The sequence below is a fragment of the Cetorhinus maximus genome, chromosome 12 (assembly GCF_964194155.1).
Source record: "Cetorhinus maximus chromosome 12, sCetMax3.hap1.1, whole genome shotgun sequence".
Lineage (NCBI taxonomy): Eukaryota > Metazoa > Chordata > Chondrichthyes > Lamniformes > Cetorhinidae > Cetorhinus > Cetorhinus maximus.
In genome coordinates, this window is record NC_135890.1 from 21,042,674 (window position 1) to 21,069,138 (window position 26,465).

The following is a 26,465-nucleotide window of genomic DNA, read 5'->3' on the forward strand; positions in this document are numbered from 1 at the left end:
CCCAAACCTATCCTCGCCCCGACCTCTACACACACACACACGCTGCCCAGCAGGAGTCACTGAATGTCGATCAGGAGTGGGAACCATGGCTGATTTTTGGTTTTTTTTATATCCCTCCCTACACCAGGGACACTAAGGCCAATCATAGTGCCCTCCACCCCCAACTTCTCCTTCTGCCCCTGGCTGAGATCAGCTAACTCAGCACAGACCAAGGGTCGAACCTGGGACCTTCCTGGCCTGTATGGCTCAGTACCACACGAAATGGTGCGTTCAACCACTGAGCCATCAGGACAGCATCAAAGTGCCACTTTTCAAAGAACTTACTGCAGGCACAGCAAACGATTATGGACTTGGGGCGTTACGTCTAAGGATCTACAAGACTCTACGGAATCATTGCTAGCATGCATATTAGCGATGACTAATGGATAGGGCTATGGTGTTAGTATTTATTTATTTCTAACTAAAACAGACAGCAGACATTATTTACATGACTTACCAGATTCAGTGATGGGCTCTGGCGTGGTGGTGGTCTCATCGGTGCCTTGCTGGTTGAACAGTTGAACTAGCGGTTTCTCGGTTCAAGGGAGATATTTCGCTAGGTGCCCTGCTGTCCTGTGCAGTTGGTTTGCGTTTCCTAGTGTGTTGCTGCTTAGCCTCGCAACCCCTTTTTTTGTTTTTTGTTTTAGTTCATTATCTCGTTTGCGACAGCCGTTTGCAGTTTGGGGCACTTTTTTTGCACAAATTTATTAACTCTCCTGTCAGTGACAGCTCAGTGGCCTCTTGATGGTCCTCTGTTGTCGTTAACATAGTCTTGGTGCCAAAGAAATGCATGCTTCATTTTTTTTTGTACAGTGTAAACCAACAATTACAAAGTTCCATTCACCATAAACCGCGGTCTTCTGCATCATGACTGTCCCGCCATGTTTAACCTTTACTGCAGCATTAAATGAGCTGTTTTCGATAGTTTAGGTGACTTATTCCTACTTGTTAAGGGAATAAAGTGTGATAATTTACCTCAGACTAAATGGTTTAATTTAACTGTAAGCTGGAACCCATTGGACCTGGGAGAAGAAATGTAACCTTTCCAGAGCCCTTATATTTAACCGTTCAAATATAGCATCCACCCCCATCCACCCAAGCATCATTCTGGTCTGCAGATGACACCATTTCATCTCCTTTCTAATGTGTCACCTATCTCCCTGGGTTCTGTACTAGCACGCATCTGTTCAACCTTTGTTCAATGCTTCAACAGTCACTCGGCCACAATCCAGTAGTTTTAACAGGTCAACAAGTTTGATTGGCTCTTACTCCTTGTGGTCAAGCTCCTCTGTTCCCTTCATGCTTAGACAAAGACATCCGTCTGCACTACCTAATGATGTGCTGCATTAACTCGCCAAGGCTTCTTCAGGAGTTTCTCCAAAACTTGTCCCCTCCCACCAACCAGGACAAGGGCAGCAGGTGCATGGGAACACCATTAAAGCCACTCACCATTCTGACTTAGACATATTACCACCATTCCTTCATGCTGGAACAAAATCTTGGAACTCCCTAATATGGGAGAATTACGGGAGTACCTTCATCACATAGACCGCAGTGATGCAGGAAGATGTCTCGCCACCACCTTCTCAAGGGGCAACTATGGATGGGCAATATATTGCAGCTTTGCAAACCTCATAAGGAATTATAAAAAAAAACACCAATTCTCTTCAGTACTTTTTATGCCTTGAATCATGAGTCCCTTGCCAACCCTTAGGCTCCTTTTCTCCAGAGAGAGCAATTTGACTGCACTTAATTTTCATCCTATCTCACTAATTAAAAAGCCTGCACAGTTATTTGCCTCCAGTAAATCACTTCCAGTGTTCCTTTACTTGAATGTGGAACAAAACTGGACACGAAAGGGCACACAGATGTATAAAGAATTTACAGCTCAGAAAAAGGCCATTTGGTCTAATTGATCAATGCCAGTGTTTATACTCCACACAGGTCTCTTCCCACCCTCTTCATCTAGCTCAATCAGACATCTCCTTCTGTTTCTTTCCCCTTCATGTGTTTATCTAGCTTCTTCTTAAATGCATCTATGCCATTCACGTCAACTCCTCCTTGTTTGAGTTTCACATTCTCACCACTCTCTGTCTAAGGAAGTTCTCCTGAATTTCTTATTGGCTATTTTTATGACCCCTAGTTTGGGTTTGTCTCACAAATGAAAACATTGTCCCTACGCCTACCCTATCAAACCCTTTTATAATCTTAAATACTTCATCCTTATCTTTTCTGGAGAAAAGAGCCTCAGCCTGTTCAATCTTTCCTGACAGGTATAACCTCACACTTTTGGTATCATTCTTGTAAGTCTTTTTTGAACCTTCTCCAGTGTCTCTATACCCTTTTTATAATATGGAGACCAGAACTATGCACATTTTCCCAAGTGTGGTCCAACCAATGTTCTATACAAGTTTAACATAACTTCTCTGCTTTTCAATCTTATCCATTTATCCCCATTGTTTTGATTGCTTTTTAAAAAAATGATCTTATTAACCTGTGTCACTACTTTTAGTGATTTGGATGAGGCTTACTGGGTGGAGCATGGGTCGGAGACAGGATTCTAGCTTTTCAGTCCACTTCTACCACAGTTGGAGTGCAGTCTCACTGTATTTCCCCCAGTGGTCCCAGGTGTAGTCTCTCCAATTCTCTACAAAATGTCAGTGTAACCTCCTTGTCTTGTACTTGTACAACCTCCTACTCAACCTCAGCAACTACTACTGTCCCAAGTGACCAAGTGCCAATGTGAAATGAGGTTGGGTGTCTTGTGCCCAGTTTTCAGTGCAGGCAAGTTCACAGAACCAAATTCAGAGCGATTTGGCACAAAACTGGTATGAGAATTTTGTGAGAAAGTGAAGTGCAGTGGGGGTAAAGAAACATGATGGGGGAACATTGAGTGAAGGGTCCTTTACTCTGTATCAAACTAACACCTTTGAACACATGCTAGATCATTGTACACTTTTCACTTCCAATTCTAACTCATTCTTTCTCAGTACTTCCCACTGTCAAACATCTTGCCTCTCTCAAACTTTCCTTCCTCCTTCAGCGTGCACATTTAAAACTCAGCTATTACCCAACCAATTTTTGGGTTGATCTAATCTTGCCTACTCTTTTAGCCTTGGATATGCCCTGCCTTAACTCTTCACTTGGGTTGTCAATTATGGAAAAAGCTGAAGGATAAAGCTCCTGTCCCCAAAATCTACATTTTTCACATCACACATCAGCAACCCTGTATTCAAAGGACATGGTAACTTTTTGACTGATACTAATATTTATTGGAAACTGGACTGGATGCTGTTAACCATTGTATTTCACATTTCAGAATCCCAAAAATCAACAGTGTCTTGACATACTGTCCCAACTAGACTTCCAACAAAGAAACCTTCATGTCCTCAGTCTGAACAGGATTTCAACCGGGACTCCACAAAAAAGATCAGTCTTCAAAAACAATCTACAACTCAGTTCATTGCTAAGAGACAACTACTTCATTAGAACCACAAAAAGACATTTCAATTTTTTATAATGCCTTATCAGATCAATGTTCATTAAACTTAAACACACTTTGCCAGATAGATGAGTATACATCCAACAATGATTTGCTTGAATGTGCATTCAAGGCAAGCTGCACTCCCAGGAAAACATCAACATATTTCACATACAGTTCACATGGCATCTCCTCTCCTCATTTCCTCAATTTCTATCCCTTTTGTCCTTCTTGTTTGAAGGCATTGACTCCCCCTGCTGGTCTATGATGTTGATCCCTCATCCAAGTGATCATTCTTTTTGTGGGAACCCAGACATTGAATTTTGGCAGGCTGTTTAACTGCAATGGGCATCACAGCTGAACCTGATTCTGTCCTCGCCTGATGTCCACACATGCTCACTAACAATGGGAATGCTTGATCAGAAGTCAAATCTTTTCTCTCTAGCCCAGGCGTGCAAATAACTACCACCATCCCTGTTGACATCAGTTAACTCAGCACATACAGCGCCTAGAACCTGGGACCTTCTTGGTCTGTATGGCTAAGCTACTCACTGAATAAGCAGTTGGGTCATCCCGGGAGTGCACGGGCATGCAATTATGGATGGTCCTTCCTGCAAGAGTGAGCTTCATAAAATACGCTTAGTGAGAAGCAGTTCGCATGCAGAGGTTTTAGCCCTTTCACTGTGTCACATGCTCTCAATTTGAGAAATACACTTTCAGGTTGTGATTGCACTGAATAGCAGACATTCTTGCTTCAGTATACTATTTCTGTTTTAATCTCTCCCTCTTCCCTCTTTTACAGAATCCCAACATTTAAATTAATAGCTTGGAAAAAACACAAGGGAAATTTAGTAAATCTCAGGTGCTTTATTAATTTTGGACTTAAACTGGACATTAGGAGCAAGCCAGGAAGGGTGGGGGTGAGGGTGGGGGTGGGGGGAGGACGGGGGAGGACGCTGTCAACTCACTTGCTAACTAATTCTTCAACTAGCTGAGGAGGGCCTTTAAACTGTTCAACTAACTGAAAGAGGAGAGGACGGAAGGGGTAGGGGAGGGGATGGCAAGGTGAAGGGAGTGGGGAAGGGAAGGAGGGAAGGAGAGTAAGGGAGGGAAAGAGAGAGAAGAAAGGGAGAAGAGGAAGGGAGTGGAGGGGGAAGCAGAGGAGGGGAAGAGAGTAAGGAAGGAGAGGAAGATGGGGGAGGAGGGGAGGGGCTTCAACTTGTTCCCAAAGCCATTGCAAGGAGGGGACTTCAACTAGCAAAATGGCTGACAGATAGAGAGAGTTATATACAAACATAACTTCAGCATCTCTTGGCAGGACAAGGTCACCAACTCAGAGGTCCTGGAGTGTGCTAATTCCATCAGCATACACTCATTGCTAAGCCAACAGCATCTGCCAGCTCAGACACATTCATTGGATGGATTATGGCCATATACCCAAAGCCCTTCTGTATGGACACTGAACATCTATATCTCCACCACAAAAATACCTGCAAGCGAGATATGAAGATGGCGGACATTGACATAGGCAACTGGGTGACATTTGGTGACTGCCCTGAGCTCTGGAGGTTGAATGTCTGGAAGGGTAATGGGAGAGGCGAAACAAAGAGGAAAGTTCAGTTGGCTGAGAAGCGAATCAAGAGAAAACAGAAGACAGTGAAAATTGCATCTTCTGAGTCTACTGTCTTCATCTGCAGCAAATCTGGCAGGGATTGCTGTGCCAGAGTGGGGCTCCTTGGCTGCACCAAGAAATATTTAGCACAGAGTTGACCATCACGGCACAAGCTATCATCACATGAGATGGAAGGCTGCCAAGATATTAAATCCTGACTTACTGGGGGAAGGGGAGCTTCATTTGTTCCCTAACTCTAGGAGATGGGGTTTTTGAGGAGTCCCCACACTGACTTAAGGGAAAGGTGCTTCAACTTGCTCCCTAACTTGTTGGGAAGTGGAGATTTGACTCATGCTGCAAATTTAGAAAGGGAGGGTTTTCACTATAGTTTTCTGACTTATTGAGAGGAGGCTTTAACTCACTCCCAAATTGATTAAGATGAAGGGGATTCTTCTGATAAGCTGCTGAGGTGATTCCCTGATTCACAGGGTGGAGTAAGAGGGACAATGTTTATACCTAAATGGTCATGGGGGAGTGTTTGGAATTAGACTCTTGAGTAGACTTTTCCTTCTGGTCCAGTAGATAAGCACCTCCCTACCTGGCTTGAATCTCTTGTACCCAACAGCAGTGTAATTCAGAACTCTCCTTGTGATGAATCAGGATGCACACCCAACTTCACATAATTATCAGTCACTTTAAGATATTCTCGACAATCAGTATTATCAACAAAATCTCTGCCATTCAGTCAATCAGTGAAAGGATTAACTCTGACAGTATTCTCCAATTATAATAAACTATCTCCTGACCTTTTTTCCTCATTCCGTCCTCCAGTTCCGGCTTTCGGCTGACTGTCACCACTTTCATCAGCAAGTTATTCCCTCCCTGTCGGATCATGGAGACCACCTGCTTGTGTCCAACCTTCACCACGTTGATATTGTTTACCTGCAAAGGAAGGCAAATGTAATTCAGACCATGACCCTTTTGCATGCTGGACAACGTGTGCCCAGTAAAATAGCATTTTGGAACAAAAAAAGAGTCAAACACAAGGGACACAATTGAAAGCTTAGGGAGAAACAAAGGAATACCGATGAATACCCCACTGCCACCCCCACTCCCAGAATGTGCTGGAACCACACGTCATAATTGTCAGCACCAAAAAGGAAATAAGATAAATTCTCGTTTCCTGTGTAGACTTTGAAAGATCCAACATGTGAAGTACCACCAATAGTCTACTGATGACAATAACTCTTTCACATGTTGATGGACCTGCCATATTTCCAGCATTTCCTGTGTTTATATTAAGAGATGAAGACCTTGGGAGAAAAACGGCTGTCCACAGTAACTTGCTTATAACTAATGTAGATGAGTTCCCGGGTAGGGACGGAGTGGGTGTGTTTTTACAATTACCACTGGGTGCAATATAGGTGGCAAGTAAACACCCACCCATTTTATAGGCCACATGATTTTTGTCTCCACTGACTTTCAAAGGGTAGAGTGATAAATGGGTAATCGTTCTTCACCACTCATTTTCTGAATGGCAGTAAAAGTTCGCGCCATTGAAGGAGAATATATAAATGGGGTCACCACAATTAGATGGAGGAGAGGTTCAAGGCATTAGGGGAGTGTGAGATTCCCAATAGTCATCAGACCACAAACTGTACTTTATCAATGAGCTTCTACACCTAAATGAGGGACAGGAGGATCCCTGGGTTTAAGACAGACAGTTGGATTCATCAATCAACACCTAAGAAGCTTTACAGATCTAAAATTTCCTTTGTTCAGGTGTGGTATCCGTACACATTTAATAAAGTCAGTTTGGTCAAAAGTCTCTTCACTCTTACGCAAAGATTTAAGATGCAGACACTCCAAGGGTAGGTGGAGCACAGGTTAGATACAGAGCAAAGCTTCCTCTACACTGTCCCATCAAACACTCTCAGCAGGTGCTGCATGGGTTAGTTACAGAGCAAAGCTTCCTCTGCACTGTCCCATCAAACACTCTCGGCAGGTACTGCATGGGTTAGTTACAGAGCAAAGCTTCCTCTACATTGTCCCATCAAACACTCTCAGGGCAGGTACTGCATGGGTTAGTTACAGAGCAAAGCTTCCTCTACATTGTCCCATCAAACACTCTCAGGGCAGGTACTGCATGGGTTAGTTACAGAGCAAAGCTTCCTCTACATTGTCCCATCAAACACTCTCAGGGCAGGTACTGCCTGGGTTAGTTACAGAGCAAAGCTTCCTCTACATTGTCCCATCAAACACTCTCAGGGCAGGTACTGCATGGGTTAGTTACAGAGCAAAGCTTCCTCTGCACTGTCCCATCAAACACTCTCAGGGCAGGTACTGCATGGGTTAGTTACAGAGCAAAGCTTTCTCTACACTGTCCAATTAAACACTCCGAGGGTAGAGAAAGCACAGGTTAATTACAGAGACAAGCTCACTTTACACTGTCCCAACAAAACCTCCCAGAGCAGGGTTAGAAATGGAGCAAAGCATCCTCTCAATTGTCCCATCCAAAACGTCAGGATAGGTCCTATACAGGTTAGGTACAGAGTATAGCTCTTTTCTGACTCCCTAATTTTAAATTCATTTCTGGTCCATATGTCAGCACCTTGTACAGATTGGAAGGTACCTATTGGTTGGCAGATTCTTGATATTCTACTTCTTGATTTGACTGTGGCTCCGTCATCAGCCTTTGAGCATGGAAACAACTCCTGTTGAAATAAATGTCAGGTATACAGCAAGGTTTAGTGCTCTGGGTCCTTTTTTATAGCCATAGAAGTTTTGCTGAAGGCTGGAGGTTGTTTTGACACCAAAGAATTCAAGTCCCATAGAACACGGAGGAGAATATCTACGAATGGCCACTCAGTACAAGGACAAATGTAATGATGTTACCAGGGCTAGCATGGTAACAGGAGGCAGCCACATATTCCAAGCATGTGCTAAGCCGATGTGCCATCACCGATGGCCCCCATCTCACGCTGTGTTGATATACTCGAATTATGTGTCAACAATCTGCAGAAGCTAATTCGGTAGACGGCTGCAATGAAAAGTTGCTTCCGCAAACCACCGGCATCTCATCCACTACAAGGACGGCGCCTGAGTTGAGAAGTTCAACAGCCTGTGGAAGCTGTAGTGAGATTTTTTTCATTTCTTTCTCATCCTATCATACCCCACATTTTCTGTTTGTGAACCATTATCATGAAACCTGAGGAGAGCTCCTTCTTTTGAAGAGTTAGTGAGGCAAAGTCAAGTTCTCTCAGTGAGGCACAAAAAGCATGGTGAGCATAGTTCATGTGTGTCTTGTTACCTCGCAGTGTGGGTGGTACTGTTTCCCAGATTCACAATAAACCTTGCTATGCCAGGTACCCTTAGACTATACCTCCTCAAAGTCTTTACCCAACGTATTTACATTACAACCGGGCTAGCCCTTCTTCTGATACTCTTTTTCTGCTCCTTGGAGTTGAGCTTCTCTTTTTCAACTCCCTATCTGCTCTTTTCGGGGACCGCCTGCTTGTCCTGTTCTTTCCGGAGATAGTGTTCGCTCCGTTCATTCATTGTAAAACCCAATTTTTCTTTTTCCATGTGGTCTGCTGCGATTTTTGTGTGACTTGAAGGTGTCTCTCCCTGTCACTTGGATGTCCTTATCAGTGGGCTCACCTTGCAGTTTGGCTTTAATTGTGACACTGTTCTCCTGTGTGTCTCCGTGCTTCACTGAGGTGTGCTCTGGCAAGTTGATGGTTGCTAGTTTCTTGCTCCAGCATCATCTTGCAGCCTTATGCGTTGGCTGCAGGTTGCAGTGTCTGTGCTGTGGTGTTTACAGATAGTGTGATAGCAATCATTGGAGCCTGGGGTTGGAGCTCATTCTGCTGTTGCTGGTCATTTTCCTTTGTGTCTTCCACTCGAGGTACAGTGGTGATTATCTGAAGGTTTGGCTGGTTTGACCGAAGAGGAGCTTCTGCCACCTGCAAAGAAATTGGATGGACCAATTCTGTGACGAGAATTCAGGGCTGAAACCCAGTTGGGAATCTCTTGACTGGTGGACCTCTCAGGAACGTGCAGTTTCAAGTAGTTGACAACAGAGGTTATCATGATGTCTTCTGCTGTTTTAACGATGTTGAGGGCAACACAGGCATCTCTGCTCAGGAGAGAAAAAGATTGGTTTTGGATGATGTACATGACTTGGAATATCTGCTTGTCATCATACCTTAGTGGTTCTACGATCATGCCTATGACCAGCAGTCGGATTCCTCCAGACCTATAGAGTGTTGTGTCTGTCCTTTGCTAGAGGTCTCTCAGCCACAGTTCCTTATCTGGGAAGACCAGAATACTGGCTCCCATGTCCAATTTGAAGTTGCTGAGGTGACCATTTATAGCTGGGCACTCAGAAAAACACAACGTAATCTGGAACAGTCAGCATGGTTTTGTGAAAGAGAAATCATGTTTAGAGTTCCTCGAAGGAGTAACATGTGCTGTGGATAACGGAGAGACTGTAGACATACTGTACTTGGATTTCCAGAGGGCATTTGATAAGGTGCTACATCATAGGTTATTGCAGAAAAAAAATGCTCATGATGTAGAGGGTAACACACAAGCCCGGCTAGATGATTGGCTGACTGGCAGAAAACAGAAAATATGCATAAATGGGTCTTTGTCTGATTGGCAGGAGTGACTAGTGGAGTCCCACAAGGGTCTGTGCTGGGGCATCAACTTTTTATAATTTACATCAATGACTTAGATGAGGGGAGCGAAGGCATGGTAGCAAAATTTGCAGATGACACAAAGATAGGTAGGAAAGTATGTTGTGAAGAGGACATAAGGAGTTTGCAGACATATATATATAAGTTGAGTGAGTGGGCAAAATCTGGCAGATGGAATATATTGTGGGAAAATGTGAAGTTGTTCACTTTGGCAGGAAGAATAAAAAAGAGTATTGCGTAAATGGAGAATGACTGCAGAGTTCTAAGGTGCAGAGGGATCTAGGTGTTCTCATGCATGAGTAACAAAAAGTTAGTATGCAGGTACAGCATGTAATCAAGAAGGCTAATGGAATGCTATCCTTTATTATGAGAGGAATTGTACATAAAAGTAAGGATGTTATGCTTCAGTTATACAGGGCATTGATGAGACTGCATCTCAAATACTATGTGCTGTTTTGGTCTCCTTATGTAAATGCACTGGAGATAGTTCAAAGGAGGTTTACTAGACTGATACCTGGAATGAGCGGGTTGTCTTATGAGGATAGGTTGGACAGATTGGCTCGTTTCCACTGGAGTTTCGAAAAGCGAGGTGTGGCTTGATTGAAGTATATAAGATCCTGAATGGTCTTGGCAAGGTGGATATAGAAAGGATGTTTCCTCTTATGGGTGAGTCCAGAACTAGGGGGCACTGTTTTAAAATTAGGGTTCACCCTTTTTGGGCAGAGATGAGGAGAAATGTTTTCTCTGGGGATTGTGTGACTTTGGAACTCTCTGCCTCAGAAGGCAGTGGAAGTGGGGTCACTGAATATTTATAAGGCAGAGGTAGATACATTCTTGTTAGGCAAAGGAATCAAAGGTTATCGGTGGGGGGTCTTGATAAATGCCCTCTAAACAAGGGCAATTAGTGATGGGCAATAAATTCTGCCCTAGCCAGTGACACCCACATCCCATGAACAAATAAAAAATTTTGTACATGTTTGTATTTGCATTCCAAAAAGGGAATCCAGGATCCTTGACCTCACCCAAGAAGCATGGTTCCTGGTGTGGCATCTCAATCTCATGGATTGTCTTGGGATCAGCTTTGCATAGCTTTCCGTCAGTGTCCCAGGCAGTTGCAGTTGAAATACTGCACTGAGATTGCTGGGCATTGCTCTCGTCTGTGAGGCCTTTGGGCTCTACAGCTTTGACATGGTCATCCACCCTCTGCTGGTTGGTTTGGGTATAGCCTGCTTGGCCTGGAGTCTTTCTGCCCCTTTGTCACTTTACCAGCTGGACAGTTAGGGTTGCCCTGTACCATGGTTTGCTTTTGCCATGTAAAATGGATTAGTGCTGTTGATGAATTTCAGACTGTTTGACTATTTGGATAGTCTCTTCTAGAGTCAGATCTTCCTTGGTCTCTAGTATGTCTGAAAGGGCATCGTCAGCCACTCTACTACAATTCTATCCCCCTGTACCATGGCTTGCTTTTGCCATGTAAAATGGATTAGTGCTGTTGATGAATTTCAGACTGTTTGACTATTTGGATAGTCTCTTCTAGAGTCAGATCTTCCTTGGTCTCTAGTATGTCTGAAAGGGCATCGTCAGCCACTCTACTACAATTCTATCCCTTATGAGTTCTAACTTAAGGTCACTGTAGTCACAGCCTTAAGCCAATCTGTATAATTCAATTACAAAAGAGTCAATCGGTTCTCCAAGCTGTTGGACACATTTGCTGCTTCTTCAATTAAAATATGTATTGAATGATTTTAGAACTCCATCAAATTTACCCGAGGATTCGTTTATGCCGCGCCTCGCAATAAACATCATTGGCTATCGGATCTACTGAATAAAGTAGTGTATTCATTTGGTCAGCTTCTGTCTTTTTATCTAATCCTGAAGCAATCATATATCTTAAGAATCTTATTCGCCAAAGTCCGCAATTTTGTGTTTGGTCTGGCCCTTGGATCAGTCCAAGTTGGCCTGATAATGTTGATTTGTTGTCCATGGTTGCTTCAAAGTTCAGGTGGGAACAGTTTGAAATGCTGTGGAGGTATTAAAGATGACGATTTTTCACAGTAATCGCAGTAAGCGATTTTTCAGTTTTCCCACACGTTGCGCTTTGGTGGGCTCCCACGGTGATGGGGGTCCCGACCTCTTTGGGCTTTAGCTTTTGCAGCGATTTGTTAAATCAATGATCTGGGACCTTCCTATTGGAGGATTTTCGGGTGTTTTACAGCGAATTCCCGGCTTTGGCCGAGGCTTTTAAACCTTCCGATTCAATTTTTCTTCCTTACAGAGATCTGGGCTGCCAGGTGGAATGGTGTTGATTCTGAACCCAGGCTGACCACAGTGCTTTCGGAATTGGGCTGCTCTGACTTTTTTTTACAGCACTGAAGCTTTTTAAGTTGTCCTGGCTTAGAACCGAATTTTTTTTTTTTTTTTTGCTCACCCCTTGCTGGCTCCTTTAACTCTCACAATGGACCTCCATGGGATCTTGTGGAGTCCTCATCTGCAAAGTGGATTTTTTTCTTCTGCCTTTCTGCTTCCAATTCTGCAATGGAGTTTCTTTCAGGTGACTTTCTTCTGTGTCTTCCCTTCAGGTGCCTTTGATCAGGTCAGAATGCTGCTCCTTTAGTTTTCCAATGTTTGAATTTTTGCTCCAGCTTCCCTGAGGTTCTTGGTTTTGCCATTGGCTGCCACCATGTTGCATGTTGTACATTTAGTAGGTCTCACAAAGAGGTTCTGAGTCCTGTAGCATTGAACACTAACTGTTTATTGATAACACATAACTATGTACATATATACAGGATATAGTCCAAACTATGAACTCGCTCCATGCTTGCTTTTACACAGGTCTCTGTCCAATCCACAACTGACCCTAGTCTCAGGTCATGTGTCTCTTTACATCACACCGTGGGTGGTACTGTTTCCCAGTCACACATTAACCCTCGCTATACAAGGTACATGTCCATGTACAAATACATCAAGACCTGGACAATATCCAGGACAAAAACAAAAATACCTGGAAAATCTCAGCAGGTCTAACAGCATCTTCAGAGAGGAACACAGTTAACAATATCCAGGCTTGGGCTGACAAGTGGCAAGTAACATTTGTACCACACAAGTGCCAGGAAATGACCATCTCCAACAAAAGAGAATCTAACCATTGCCCCTTGACATTCAATGGTGTTACCATCACTGAATCTCCCACTATCAACATCCTGGGGGTTACTATTGACCAGAAACATAAATACTGTGGCTACAAGAACAGGTCAGGGGCTAGGAATCCTGCAGTGAGTAACTCAGCTCCTGACTCCCCAAAGCCTGCCTACCATCTACAAGTCAGGAGTGTGATGGAATACTCTCCACTTGCCTGAATGAGTGCAGCTCCCACAACACTCAAGAAGCCTGACCCCATCCGGGACAAAGGAGCCCACTTGATTAGCACCCCATCCACAAACATTCACTCCCTCAACCACTGACACACAGTGGCAGCAGTGTGTACCATCTACAAGATGCACTGCAGGAACTCACCAAGGCTCCTTAAACAGCACCGCTACCATCTAGGAGGACAAGGGCGGCAGACACATTGGGAACACCACCACCTGGAAGTCCCCCTCCAATCCATTCACCATCCTGACTTGGAAATATATCGCCGTTCCTTCATTGTCGCTGGATCAAAATCCTGGAACTCCCTCCCTAACAGCACTGTGGGTGTACCTACACCACATGGACTGCAGCGATTCAAGAGGGCAGCTCACCACCATCTCTCAAGGGCAATTAGGGATGGGCAATAAATATAGGCCTAGCCAGCGACAACCACATCCCAGGAATGAATAAAAAAAATACCCTTATGCTACACATACCAGCTTGTGACAAGTGGCAAATTCATAATAATTGCAACTGAGTTGGTTTTGTTATCAAAGATTTTGAGAATGCAGGATGAAACTGATTGAATCAGTCAACCCAGCCTGTTAACGTACTGAAAGAATGCAGGCACCAGCACTCTGTGCTTTATTCAATGCTCATTCTAATTCACCACTGCAAACATTTCAGCTTGACGTTGATTATCATTCAGCCAACCATTCAGCAGTAATTACAATGAGTTAGAATCAGCAAAAGCACTCCCAGATCCTGCTGCTCTCTTTCTGCTTCTAGTTGTGTGTGTCCAAGAAAATAATGGAAAAATGTAAGAACAAAGTGTGATGTACAAGGCTATCTTACCCTGAGCTGAAACCCTGTACCAGGCCTGAAACAGCCATCTCACACTGAGCCGAAATCCTGAAATGGACTTGATGTGGTTGTAATTTTATTAGATTTTTCCCATCTCTCTTGAAAGTTCCTAACTTTTGATGGGATGCATCTCCACAGGTGCTAACTTCACCCAGTACCTCACCTAAGTGAACATATACCATTTTCAATGTAAAAGCAAAATACTGCAGATGCTGGGGATGTGAAATAAAAACAAAGTGCTGGAAAAGCTCAACAGGTCTGGCAGCATCTTTGGAGAGTGAAACAGTTAACATTTAAGAGTTCAATGTGACTCTTATTCAGAACTGGAACCCTTTAAATGAGTTTTATTTTGAGTGGTTTTTGACCTAGTATTCATGAAGGACCGTCGATATAGTCCCATGTCAGGATGGTGTGCAAGTTGGAGAGGAATTTTAAGGTAGTGTGTGCCCATGCATCAGCTCTCCTTGTACTTCTAGGTCAGTGTTGTCCAATAGGATTTTGATGTTTGCCAAACTTGAGATGATCAGGCCACCATATTTGCCACATGATACAAAATACATGCAATATTAATAAAACAAATGCACAATCTTTTGAAAATAGGTTTGGGGTTTTAAACCATCAGCAATCAAGATCAATACACCTCACTGCAGAGTCGGGAGAACAGCTTCAAAAGAGTTTTGCAATTCAACTGTTCTGCAAAGCAAGCCTGTTGCCTACCCTCTCAAAGGGTGGTGACAATCTATTAACTGAAGTGTTCTATTCTGACACTTTGCTCCAGTTTATTAAAAAAAAAGCCTTCAAGAATAAAACTGTCTCTATTTTACCAGAATTTACATATTAGAAGATTTGGAAAGGAAAAAGGATCGACAAATCTTTACAAAAACCAAAATTGCTGGAAAATCTCAGCAGGTCTGACAGCATCTGTGGAGAGGAAGACAGAGTTAACGTTTCGAGTCCGTATGACTCTTTATCAGAACTCTTCATCAGAGTCATACGGACTCGAAACGTTAACTCTGTCTTCCTCTCCACAGATGCTGTCAGACATGTTGAGTTTTTCCAGCAATTTTTGTTTTTGTTTCAGATTTCCAGCACCCGCAGTATTTTGCTTTTACCTTAGTGATAAATCTTTACATATTCTGCATTCTGACTCTTGCCTTTCTTACAGTCTGTCACCTGCCATTTCCAAACACAGCGTCCAGGTATTTAATAGATCTTTGGCTCATGGCCAACCTTCTGTAGTCTCTCCTTTTATGCCAATAGCATCCTTTCCTTTCAATCCTCATTTCAACAGATCTATTAAGATGAAGCCTGAACATATTTGGATGTTGCTGCACCACATGAGCTTACCAAAACTGCATATTTCAATCCTCATTAACATTAGCATCCTCATGCAGTGCCGGCCATCGCTTTGGTGAAAACTGCCTACTTCCAGCCAAACAGAACCAAGTTCTCCAGTTAGCATCTCTTGTGTCACTAGGTCCCCCAAGCAAATTTTGGAAACAAACAGACTGCTTTCCTTCCGAAGGCCAGCTGTGCTTTCACAGCGCTTCACAGAGTGGTCCTGCAGATCTAAATGTATGGCCAGAGGCACCCAGAGAGAACAGGAATAGAGAGGAAATACAAAGACCGGACCATTTTTCCTATCTCATTGAGCAAGTGGCCTTTCAGCTTCCAGGTTACTAGAAATCCAACAACTAAACTATATTTTGATAAACGTTGTCAGAGTTTGACCCCATATGTGATTCCCGTTTAACAGCAATGTGGTTGATTCTGCCTTGCTTAATTAGGGATGGATGCTTCATAGCGGTCTAGTGAATGACACCCATACTCATGCCCGCTGCTGCAGCTTGAACACGATTCAGGGTTCACACTTCAAAATAAAGAGCATCAACTCACCACGTGTCTGTGGTCAATTCGCTACATGTGATGAGTGGGAAGTGTACTGTACAACACTGTTCAAGGCAGTAGAGAGTATAGGTTTGGGAGGCACTATTGAAGAATCCTTGGCAAGTTGCTGCAGTGCATCTTGTAGGTGATATGCATGCAGGCACCTTGCATTGGTGGTGGAGAGAGTGAATTTTTAAAACCTGTGTTAAAGACTGCAAAGGGAATACTGCACTTTTTCCACAGCAACAGAGCTCAGATAGGTTGTGCTGGAGGTCCTGAGTTCAAAACCATATGCCACCTCCTGAGATTGTCATTCATTGGAATTCCAATCAACCACACACCGTGTCAATCAGATAACGCACCTTGATAAAATTTAGGGCATTTCCAGAGGTCTTGGCTTAATGTGAATCCGTTTCTCCTCACTCCCACCAGGATTAGAGTTGGTCTCCATATTTCACTATATTTCTAAATGACGTAAGTGAAGGGATAGAGGATTGTATATCCAAGTTTGCAGATTTCACTAAGTTGGGGGGCAGAGTAAATAGTAGCTAGGAGCAGCAATTTGTAAAGGGACATTGACAATTTGGGATGGATTATGCTCTCCTGCCAGTGGGTTTGAAGGTGGTGGGGGGGGGGGTACCTAAAATCCATTGGGTGGGTCTTCCCACTGTCAACCTGCCCATCCCTGCACCCCACCCCACAACTCTGCTAGCGGCAGAGGTGGTGTCGGGTGACCTGCCTGCTAGTGGGCCAATTGGGGCCCTTAAATGTGCAATTAATGCCCATTTAATGGACGCATTCTGGCATCACTGTGATTTCATTTGCGGTGGGAGAGGCTTATGCCAAGTGGCCAGCTAGTCAGGTTTCCCTGCACAGGTTTGTGGCTGATAGGGGTGATGGGGCCCTCCTGAAAAGGCTCCCGGGGCCATTGGAGGTCGTTTCCAAAGGTGTTACACCACCCCACTTCCGGGTTCCCCTCCCCCACATGTCCTCTCAAACCCCACGCCGAAGCCTGCCAACATGATCCCGACAAAACCTCCAAACACTTAGCAAGTCCCAATGCAGCACTGAACACCTCATCAAGCCCCAAATGCAGTACTGGAAGTGGCTACTGTAGTATAAAGGTCTGGCACATAAAGGATTAACATGGGACTGAGTACAGTACCACCCACAGTGATGTAAGAGAAGACATGACCCGCACCTAGTGGGTCATTGTATGTTGAACAGAGCCGTGTGTAGAAGCTAGGTTGGAGACAGTTCCTAGCTTGGACCTTTGCCGTACCTATGTACATAGTTTTTAGTAAATAATAAATAATTACTGTTGAACTACCTAAGACTACAAATGCCTTAATAAGACCCACCCAAGTACGCCCAACACCTTATAACAGCCACCACTCCCAGTGGCGCTGCTGGTACTAGAGAGGTGCTGGACTCTGATTGGCCAGCAGCTCGGTGAGGCAGGACTTTCTGACTCCGATAGGTGGAAATCCTGTCTCCCATCCTTTACCAGCCAATTGACCATTAAATGGCTACGGGCAGCTGGGCAGACCCTGCATTTTTAGCCAGGGGCAGGGCCCATGGTGCCCCATAAAATCCAGCCCATTAAATGAGTGAGCAAAGCTATGTTAGATGAAGCTCAATGTGAGGTCATCGACCTTGGATCTGAGAAAGACAAACCTGAACATTTTCTTAAGGGTTAGAGACTAAAAGCTGTGGAGGAACAAGGGGATTTAGGTGTTCCTTAAAAGTATGTATGCAGGTAAAAAGAAACGTAAAGACGAATGGAATCTCGGGGGGAAGGGGTGAAGAAGTGATGCTTTGGATGTACAGACCCTTAATCTGAAATATGTGTTCAGTTCTGGCCACTGGACCTCAGGAAGGATATGATGTGATTTGATTTATTTATATATTTTTCTTTTTTTCTTTTATTTATTTGTTCATGGGATAGCAAGGCCAGCATTTTTATTGTCCATCCCCAATTGCCCTTGGGAAGCTAATGGTCAGGCTCTGCAGCCCATGTGGTCTTGAAGGGAGTACAGCACAATTTCACCAAAACGGTAGTGGCTTGAAGAATCAAAGTATGAGGACAGGTTGCATAAATTTGGTTTGTATTCTCCTGACTTTAAAAAGAAAAGGGATATGATCCAATCAGCTGTTTAAATTGATAAAGGTACTTGATAGGATAGATTCAGAGAAACAATTTCCTCTGGTGATGAAAATCAAGAAGCCTTTCTGCAAGACCGTAATGAGGCCTGTATGTTACCGTAAGACTGTAATGAAACCTGAATGTTGTTGCAAGGCCTAATGAAGCTTCTATGTTGCTGCAAGATTGTAATGAGGCCTGTATATTGCTGCAAGACTGTAATAAGGCCTGTATGTTGCTGAAAGACTGTAATGAGGTCTGTATGTTGCTGCAAGGCAACAATGAGGACTGTACATTGCTGCAAGACCATAATGAGGCCTGTATGTTACCGTAAGACCGTAATGATGCCTGGATGTTGCTGCAAGACCGTAATGAGGCCTGAATGTTGCTTCAAGACTGTAATGAGGCATGAACATTGCTGCAAGACCATAATGAGGCCTGTATGTTACTGCAAACTGTAATGTAAGCTGTATGTTGCTGCAAGACTGTAATAAGGCCTGCATGTTGCTGCAAGACTGTAATTGAGGCCTGTATGTTACCCTAAGACCGTAATGAAGCCTGAATGTTGCTGCAAGGCCTAATGAAGCTTCTATGTTGCTGCAAGATTGTAATGAGGCCTGTATATTGCTGCAAGACTGTAATAAAGCCTGTATATTGCTACAAGACTGTAGCGAGGCATGTATGATGCTGAAAAGTAATAGGCCAGCATATTGCAACAAGGCCATGGTAAGATTTGTATGTTGTTGCAAGGCTGTAGTGAATCCCAGAGCCAGGGGTGACCAACTATCCTGTATTTTAAGGGATTGTCCCTTATTTTGACTGTTTATCCCATATCCCTTAAGGGACACCTTTTGTTCCAGTATTTCTAGAACAGCATGTGGGAGACTGAGTCTGGAAATTTCAGTTGAGTGATGTGATTATGCCAGCCAAAAGGTGATAATGTTGTGAGCCCACAAGATAAGTCGTGAGTTTTGGTTGCTTTAAACTCCCACCCTGCTCTAATGGTCACCAGAAACCCTTATCCTCCTGGTCCCACAATCGAAGGGTCCCTTATTTTACTTCATAAGAATTGGTCACCCTGTCCAGAGCAGTAAGGATTTCCTGTAAAAAGTGTTCCCCTTCATGATGGAGGTTGAAATGGCTGAAGGAGACATGAAGTGCCTGGAATTAGTCTGAGAATTTCCTGGCAAGAAAGGAATTCCCAACATTTTTCTGAACAAAGATAATACTGTCTTATTACAGTCAGGCCTGTATGTTGTTGCAATGTTGTATTGAGGCTTATTTGTTACTTTTTTGTTTAAATGCATAAATACATAGGCACTCGACTCTGGATCTCATCATAACATTGGCCCAAACATAGAGAAAAGGGCTGAACTCCAAAGGTGAGGTGAAAGTGATGCCTTTGACATCAAGACAGCACTTGACCAAGTGTGGCACCAAGGAGCCTTGGAAAAATTGATGTCAATGGGAATTGGGGAGGAAACTCCTACTGGCTCGAGTCATACCTAGCATTAGGGTTAGGAAAGGAGGATGCCTGCAGTTGTTTAATCATCTTAGTCTCATTCATCATTGTAGGAGTTCCTCAGGGTACTGTCCTAGGCTCAACCATCTTCAGCTGCTTCATCAATGACCTTCCATCCAACAGGTCAGAAGAGGGAATGTTCGCTGATATATGCCGTGTTCAGTATCATTTGTGATACTGATGCAGTCCATGCATGCATGAAGCAAGACCTGGACAACATTCAGGCTTAAGTTGATAAATAGCAAGCAAGATTCATGCCACACAAGTGCCAGGCAATAACCATCTCCAACAAGAGGGAATCTAATCATTTCCCTGTGATGTTCAATGGCACTACCGTCAATGAATCCTCCACCACCAACATCCTGGGGGGGTCACCATAGACCAGAAACTTAACTGGACCAACCATATAAATAGTGTGTCTATAAGAACAGCACTGTAGCTGTGCCTATATCACATGAACTGCAGGTGGCCCACTACAACATTCTCAAGAGCAATCAGGGATTGACAATAAATGCCAGCCTTGCCAGTAATTCTCACATCCTACGGATGAATAAAAAAGAAACAGGAGCTATTTGGCCCTTCGGGTCTGCTCTGCTTTTTAACAAAATCATTACTGATCTTCTACCTCAACTCCATCTTCCCACACCATCCCCATATCTCACATTCCATTTTGGAATCCCTCCAATAATGTCTCCGCTCCTGCCACTATACTGAAATCGCTCCAATCAAAGTCACAAAAAAACATCCCATGTGATTGTCTCTCCTCATCGTCTTCAACCTGCCTGCAGCCTTTGACACAGTTGATCGCACCATCCTACTCCAACACCTCTCCACTGTCATCCATCTGGGTAAGACTGCATTCACATGGTTCCATTCTTATCGATCTAATTGAGACAGAGTATCACTTGCAATGGTTATTCTTCCTGTCTCCATTCCGTCACATCTGGTGTCCCCAATGATTTATCCTTGGCCCCATCTGATTTCTGATCCACGTGCTGCCCTTTGGTGACATTTTCTGAAAACACAGCATCAGTTTTCAGGTACGTGCTGATGGCACTCAGCTCTACCTTAACACCAACTCTCTTGACTCCTCCACTGTCTTTGATTCACCTGACTGCTTGCCTGGATAAGCTGAAATGCTCTCCAACTAAATATTGGGAAGATTGAAGCCATTGTCTTCTGTCCCTGTCACAAACTCCATTCTGTACCCACTGAATCCATCCCTCTCGCTGGCAACTGCTTCAGCTGAACAGGCCGTTTGCAACCTTGACTCTGAGATGACCTTCCAACCACACATCCATTCCATCACCGAGACTGTCTACCTCCACCTCTGTAACATCACCCAATTCTGCATTTCCATCAGCTTATCTGCTGCTGAAACCTTTATTTATGCCTTTGTTACCTCTTTTGTCTTGTCCTTCATCTGTCCTCATTCTGAGGGCTGGCTACACTATGAACAACCTTTCTCCGCTGATCTCTATTCTTCACTGCCCTCACTGCCTGTCCCATAGAGAGGCCAGTCCACATTCTGAGATTATCCATCCATGCTATCTTGGGTCTTCCTTGTGCACATTTTCCAGGTGTTTGCCTTGCATTACCTCTATTTCCAAACACTTTTCTTTCTTGATATCGCTGCCCCAAAGAAGTTCCTATTAACATCACCATTCTTGAACACCCATTTGTTTGTCTGCTTGGCCGTCCATGACACACGTAATTTCTGTCTGAATCCTTTCATTTCAAATGCTCTTTATTGAGCCTCGCCACCCTTCTTGGTGATCCAGCATTCAGAGTAATACATTGTCACCGACCACACGAGGGCTTTCAGAAGACGAATTTTTATTGTAATCGAATTCTCTGGCCACTCCATACTCTTGAGTTCACAATGCCATGAGCCTTGTTAAGTCTAGTCTGAATTTCTTTGGTAGACTCTGCATCTTCCATAACGAGTGACCCAAGATAGTGGAAGATATCAACTGTTCAAGTTGAACTCTGTTAATCAGAATCTTGCAGGTCTTTCCACCCATCCCCATCACCTTTATCTTGTCACCATTCATCAGGAGACTGTATTTCCAGTTAACTTGATCAAGGCGATCTACCAACTCCTGGAGCTCCTCCACCTAGTTAGCAAGTCGAATAATGTCATCAGCAAATCAAAGGTTTGAAACTCGCCGTCCGCCAATCAGTATTCCACCTTTGTATTCATCAAGTGTCTCTCTCATAACCATTTCTGCAAGGATGTTGAATAAATATGGTGAGAGGACACACCCTCATCTAACACCCTTTTTGACTCTGAGCCATTCTGAGAGGGTGCCGGCAATTCTGACCTTAGCTTGTTGCTTATGATAAAGCTTAGTTAGCAAGTCGATTGAATGTGGTGGGTATCACATGTCTAACATTGTCAACCAGAGTTTCTCGTTTAAGACCAAATCAAATGCCTCCTCAAAATCAATGAAGCACATGTATATTGACTTCTGATGTTATCGGACTTTGTGCGTTAGGATTATAAGATTAGCGGCTTGATCTCTGGTTCCTCTTCCACGTTGAAATCCAGCTTGCTCCTCAAAAATCTCCCTCTCTGTCTTTTTCAGGGTGCGTTCCAGGATGTTCCTGAGCAAGATTTTACTCGTGTGGGAGGTCAAAACAATTGTTCTATAATTTGTGCACTGTTTCAAGTAACCTTTCTTCAGAAGAGGGTTAAGGGTAGAGTCAGTCCAGTCCGCTGGCCAATTGCTGGTCTCCCACAGTGCCACACATATTCTATACATCCTGACCACTACCGATTCTCCTCTCATCTTAAGTAATTCTGTCAGTATTTCGGCTGGCCGTCTGATGAATGGCTCACTGTACCTTATCTCAGAGTGGAGGAACTCTGAAAATAGCTGGCTAACGTGGGTGGTGAATACTTGGGCAACAGCGGGTTCTTCTGCCCACTGGCTAGGCAAATGACCACAGTTAAAGTAGCAAAGGCTAACATATGGCAACAGGAAGACAAATATCCAATGTAACTGTAGAATGGCTTCCACACTGCAAGATGGAAAGACAAGGGGGCCTATCATCTTATTTAACCTAACAGCACTATGGACAATGGATGAAAAGCACTTGTTACCTCTAAACTTGAACATAAGAACATAAGAACTAGGAGCAGGAGTAGGCAATTCAGCCCCTCGAGCCTGCCCCGCCATTCAATACGATCGTGGCTGATTTAATTTCGGCCTCAGCTCCAATTTCCCGCCCTCTCCCAACAACCTTTCAAACCATTATTAATTAAAAATCTGTCTATCTCCTCCTTAAATTTATTCAGTGTCCCGGCATCTACTGCACTCTGAGGTAGTGAATTCCACAGATTCACGACCCTTTGAGAAAAGTAATTCCTCCTCATCGCTGATTTAAATCTACCACCCTTAGCCTAAAACTATGGCCTCTCGTTCTAGAATGGCCCACAAGGGGAAACATCTGCTCCACATCTACGTTATCCATCCCCTTTAGCATCTTATATACCTCAATTAGATCTCTTCTCATCCTTCTAAACTCTAGCGAGTATAGGCCTAAACTGCTCAATCTCTCCTCATAAGACAAGCCCCGCATCTCTAGAATCAATCTAGTGAACCTCCTCTGAACCGCCTCCAGTGCAACTACATCCTTCCTCAAGTAAGGGGACCAAAACTGTGCACAGTACTCCAGGTGTGGTCTCACCAATGCGTGTACAGTTGCAACAACACTTGCCTATTTTTATACTCTATTCCTTTAGCAATAAATGCCAAAATTCCATTTGCCTTCCTTATTACCTGCTGTACCTGCTTACTAGCTTTCAGCGATTCATGCACGAGGACACCCTCTGCACTGAAGCATTCTGAAGTTTCTCTCCATTTAAATAATAAGTCGCCTTTTTATTCTTCCGACCAAAATGGATAACCTCACACTTATCCACGTTAAACTCCATCTGCCAAATTTTGGCCCATTCACCTCACCTGTCCATATCCATTTGTAACTTTCTTATTTCTTCATTGCAACTCACTTTCCCACCTATTTTGGTGTCATCTGCAAATTTAGCTATAGTACCTTCTATCCCTGAATCCAAATCATTAATATAGATTGTAAATAGTTGGGGCCCAAGGATTGAACCCTGTGGTACCCCACTAGCTACAGCTTGCCATCCAGAAAAAGATCAATTTATCCCGACTCTCTGCTTTCTGTTGGTAAGCCAATCTTCTATCCAAGCTAATATATTACCCCTAACTCTGTGTAATCTTATCTTGTGTATTAATCTTTTGTGTGGCACCTTATCAAAGGCCTTCTGGAAGTTCAGATATACTACATCTACAGGATCCCCATTATCCACTTTGCTTGTCACATCTTCAAAGAACTCTAGCAAATTAGTCAAACACAATTTACTGTTCATAAAACCATGCTGACTCTGATGGATTGCATTTTGACTTTCCAAATGCCCCATTACTACTTCCTTAATAATGGATTCCAACAATTTCCCAATGACAGATGTTAAACTAACTGGTCTATAGTTTCCTACTTTCTGCCTCCCCCTCTTTTTGAATAAGGGTGTTATATTAGCATTTTTCCAATCCACTGGAACCTTTCCAGAATCCAGAGAATTTTGGAATATTATAACCAATGCATCCACTATCTCCGCTGCCACTTCTGTTAAGACCCTGGGATGTAGGCCATCAGGTCCTGGGGACTTGTCACCCTTTAATCCCAATAGTTTGCTCAGTACTTTTTCTCTAGTGATGGTGACTGTTCTAAGTTCCTCCTTCTCTATACCCTCTGCTCTACATGTTACTATTGGGGTGGTACTAGTGTCCGCCATCATGAAAACTGAGGCAAAATATTGATTAAGTGTCTCTGCCATTTCTGCGTTCCCCACTATTAACTCCCCAGTCTCATCCTCCAAGGGACCAACATTCACTTTAGCTACTCTCTTTCCTTTTATATACTTGTAGAAGCTTTTGCTATCAGTTTTTACATTTTGTGCTAGTTTTCTTTCATAATTTACCTTTGCTCTTTTTATATTTTTTAAGTAATCCTTTGTTGATCTTTAAAAGTTTCCCAATCTTCCAGCCTGCCACTGACCTTTGCAATTTGGTATGCCTTAGTTTTTGCCTCTATGTTATCTTTAACTTCCATGCTTAGCCATGGATGCTTTTTCCCCCTCTTACCATCTTTCTTCCTCTTTGGAATATAATTTACTTGGGTGGAATTGAATATCTCCTTAAATATCTGCCACTGTTCATCAACTGTCCTACCTTGTAGTCTTCCTGCCCAGTCCACTAGGGCCAAATCTGCCTTCATGCCTATGTAGTTACCTTTGTTTAACTCCAGAACACTAGGACTCAAGTTTCTCGCTCTCAAACTGAACTTGAAATTCTATCATGCTATGATCACTCTTCCCTAGGAGATCCTTTACTATGAGATCATTAATTAATCCCATCTCATTACACAAAACCAAATCCAGAATAGCCTGCTCCCTGGTTGGTTTCACAACATATTGCTCCAAGAAACAATTTCTAATACACTCTATGAACTCTCCCTCGAGGCTACCCTTGTCAATTTGATTAGTCCAGTCTATATGCATATTAAAATCTCCCAAGATTATTGCTGTGCTTTTCTTACATGCTCCCAGCATTTCCTGGTTTATACTGTGCCCTACTGCTGAACTATTGTTTGGGGCCTATAGATTACTCCCACTAGGGACTTCTTTCCCTTGCTATTTCTTATTTCTACCCAGAATGACTCCATGTCTTGCTCTCCAGTGCCTATATCATTCCTCACTATAGCACTGATCTCTTCCTTTACTAACAAAGCTACACCATCTTCTTTTCCTTCCTGCCTATCCTTCTGAAACACTGAGTACCCTTGGATAGTGAACTCCCAAACCAGTTCTCCCTGTAACCACGTCTCAGTAATAGCCACCAAATCATACCTATTCATCTCTATTTGCGCTGTTAACTCATTAGTTTTATTCCAAATGCTACGCGCATTCAGATACAAAGCCTTTAAGTTTGCCCTATTGTCAATTGACTATTCCAATGTCCTCCTGGCCGGTGTCTGATATTTCACCATAGATAGACTTCAGTTCATCCAAAACTTTGCTGCCCATATCTTAACTTGTTACAAATTCTGTTCACGTATCATTCCTGTTCTCACTGACCTACATTGCTCCCAGTCTGGTAAAGCTTTAGTTTTAACATTTTCATCCTTATTTTCAAACAGTTCCATGGTCTTCCCCTCCTTATCTCTGTAACGTCCTCCAGCCTTACAACCCCAGAGATAACTGAGCTCCTCGTGTGCTCCCAATTTTAATAACTTCTTCCTTGGCTGTTGCACCTTCAGTTACGTAGGCTGTAAGCTCTGGAATCCCATCCTTAAACCTCTCTGCCTCTTTAACTCACTCTCCTTGTTTAAGATGCTCCTTAAAACTTACCTCTTTGACCAAGCCTGTTCTAATATCTCCTTACATGGCTTGCTTCCAATTTTATTTTGATACGTGAAATACCTTGGGACATTTTACTATGTTAAAGATGCTCTATAATAGGAAATTGTTATCGTTGTTACAAGGTTATGGTGTGGCTTGTATAATATTGCAACATTATCATGATCCTTATTATAAAATCAGTGGATAACAATGATCCTCTACAATCCTGTAAGGCCACAATGAGGGCTACATCAAGTTAAACTTTTATTGTGGATGTCAAATGAGAATAAGATCGGGCATGTCAGGGTGGTGATGTTACATGTGGTTGAATCACCGACCATCACTCACTTCTGAGGTTCACACATGAAAACCTGAATTAGCTGCACCTCTGGCTAAGCTCTTCCAATACAGCTACTGGCATCTAGTTGATAATGTGAAAAAT

The 26,465-nt window shown here is 43.3% G+C and overlaps 1 protein-coding gene across 2 annotated transcripts in view; it reads right to left on the bottom strand.

Moving 5' to 3' along the window:
• shank3a (SH3 and multiple ankyrin repeat domains 3a) overlaps window positions 1–26,465 on the bottom strand; it is a 1,183,771-nt gene that overhangs the window by 155,567 nt on the left and 1,001,739 nt on the right. For both annotated transcript variants that reach the window (XM_078553129.1, XM_078553130.1), the window contains exon 18: window positions 5,939–6,074. In XM_078553129.1, coding sequence (XP_078409255.1) covers window positions 5,939–6,074 — 136 coding nt within the window. The remainder of the gene's footprint in view (window positions 1–5,938; window positions 6,075–26,465) is intronic.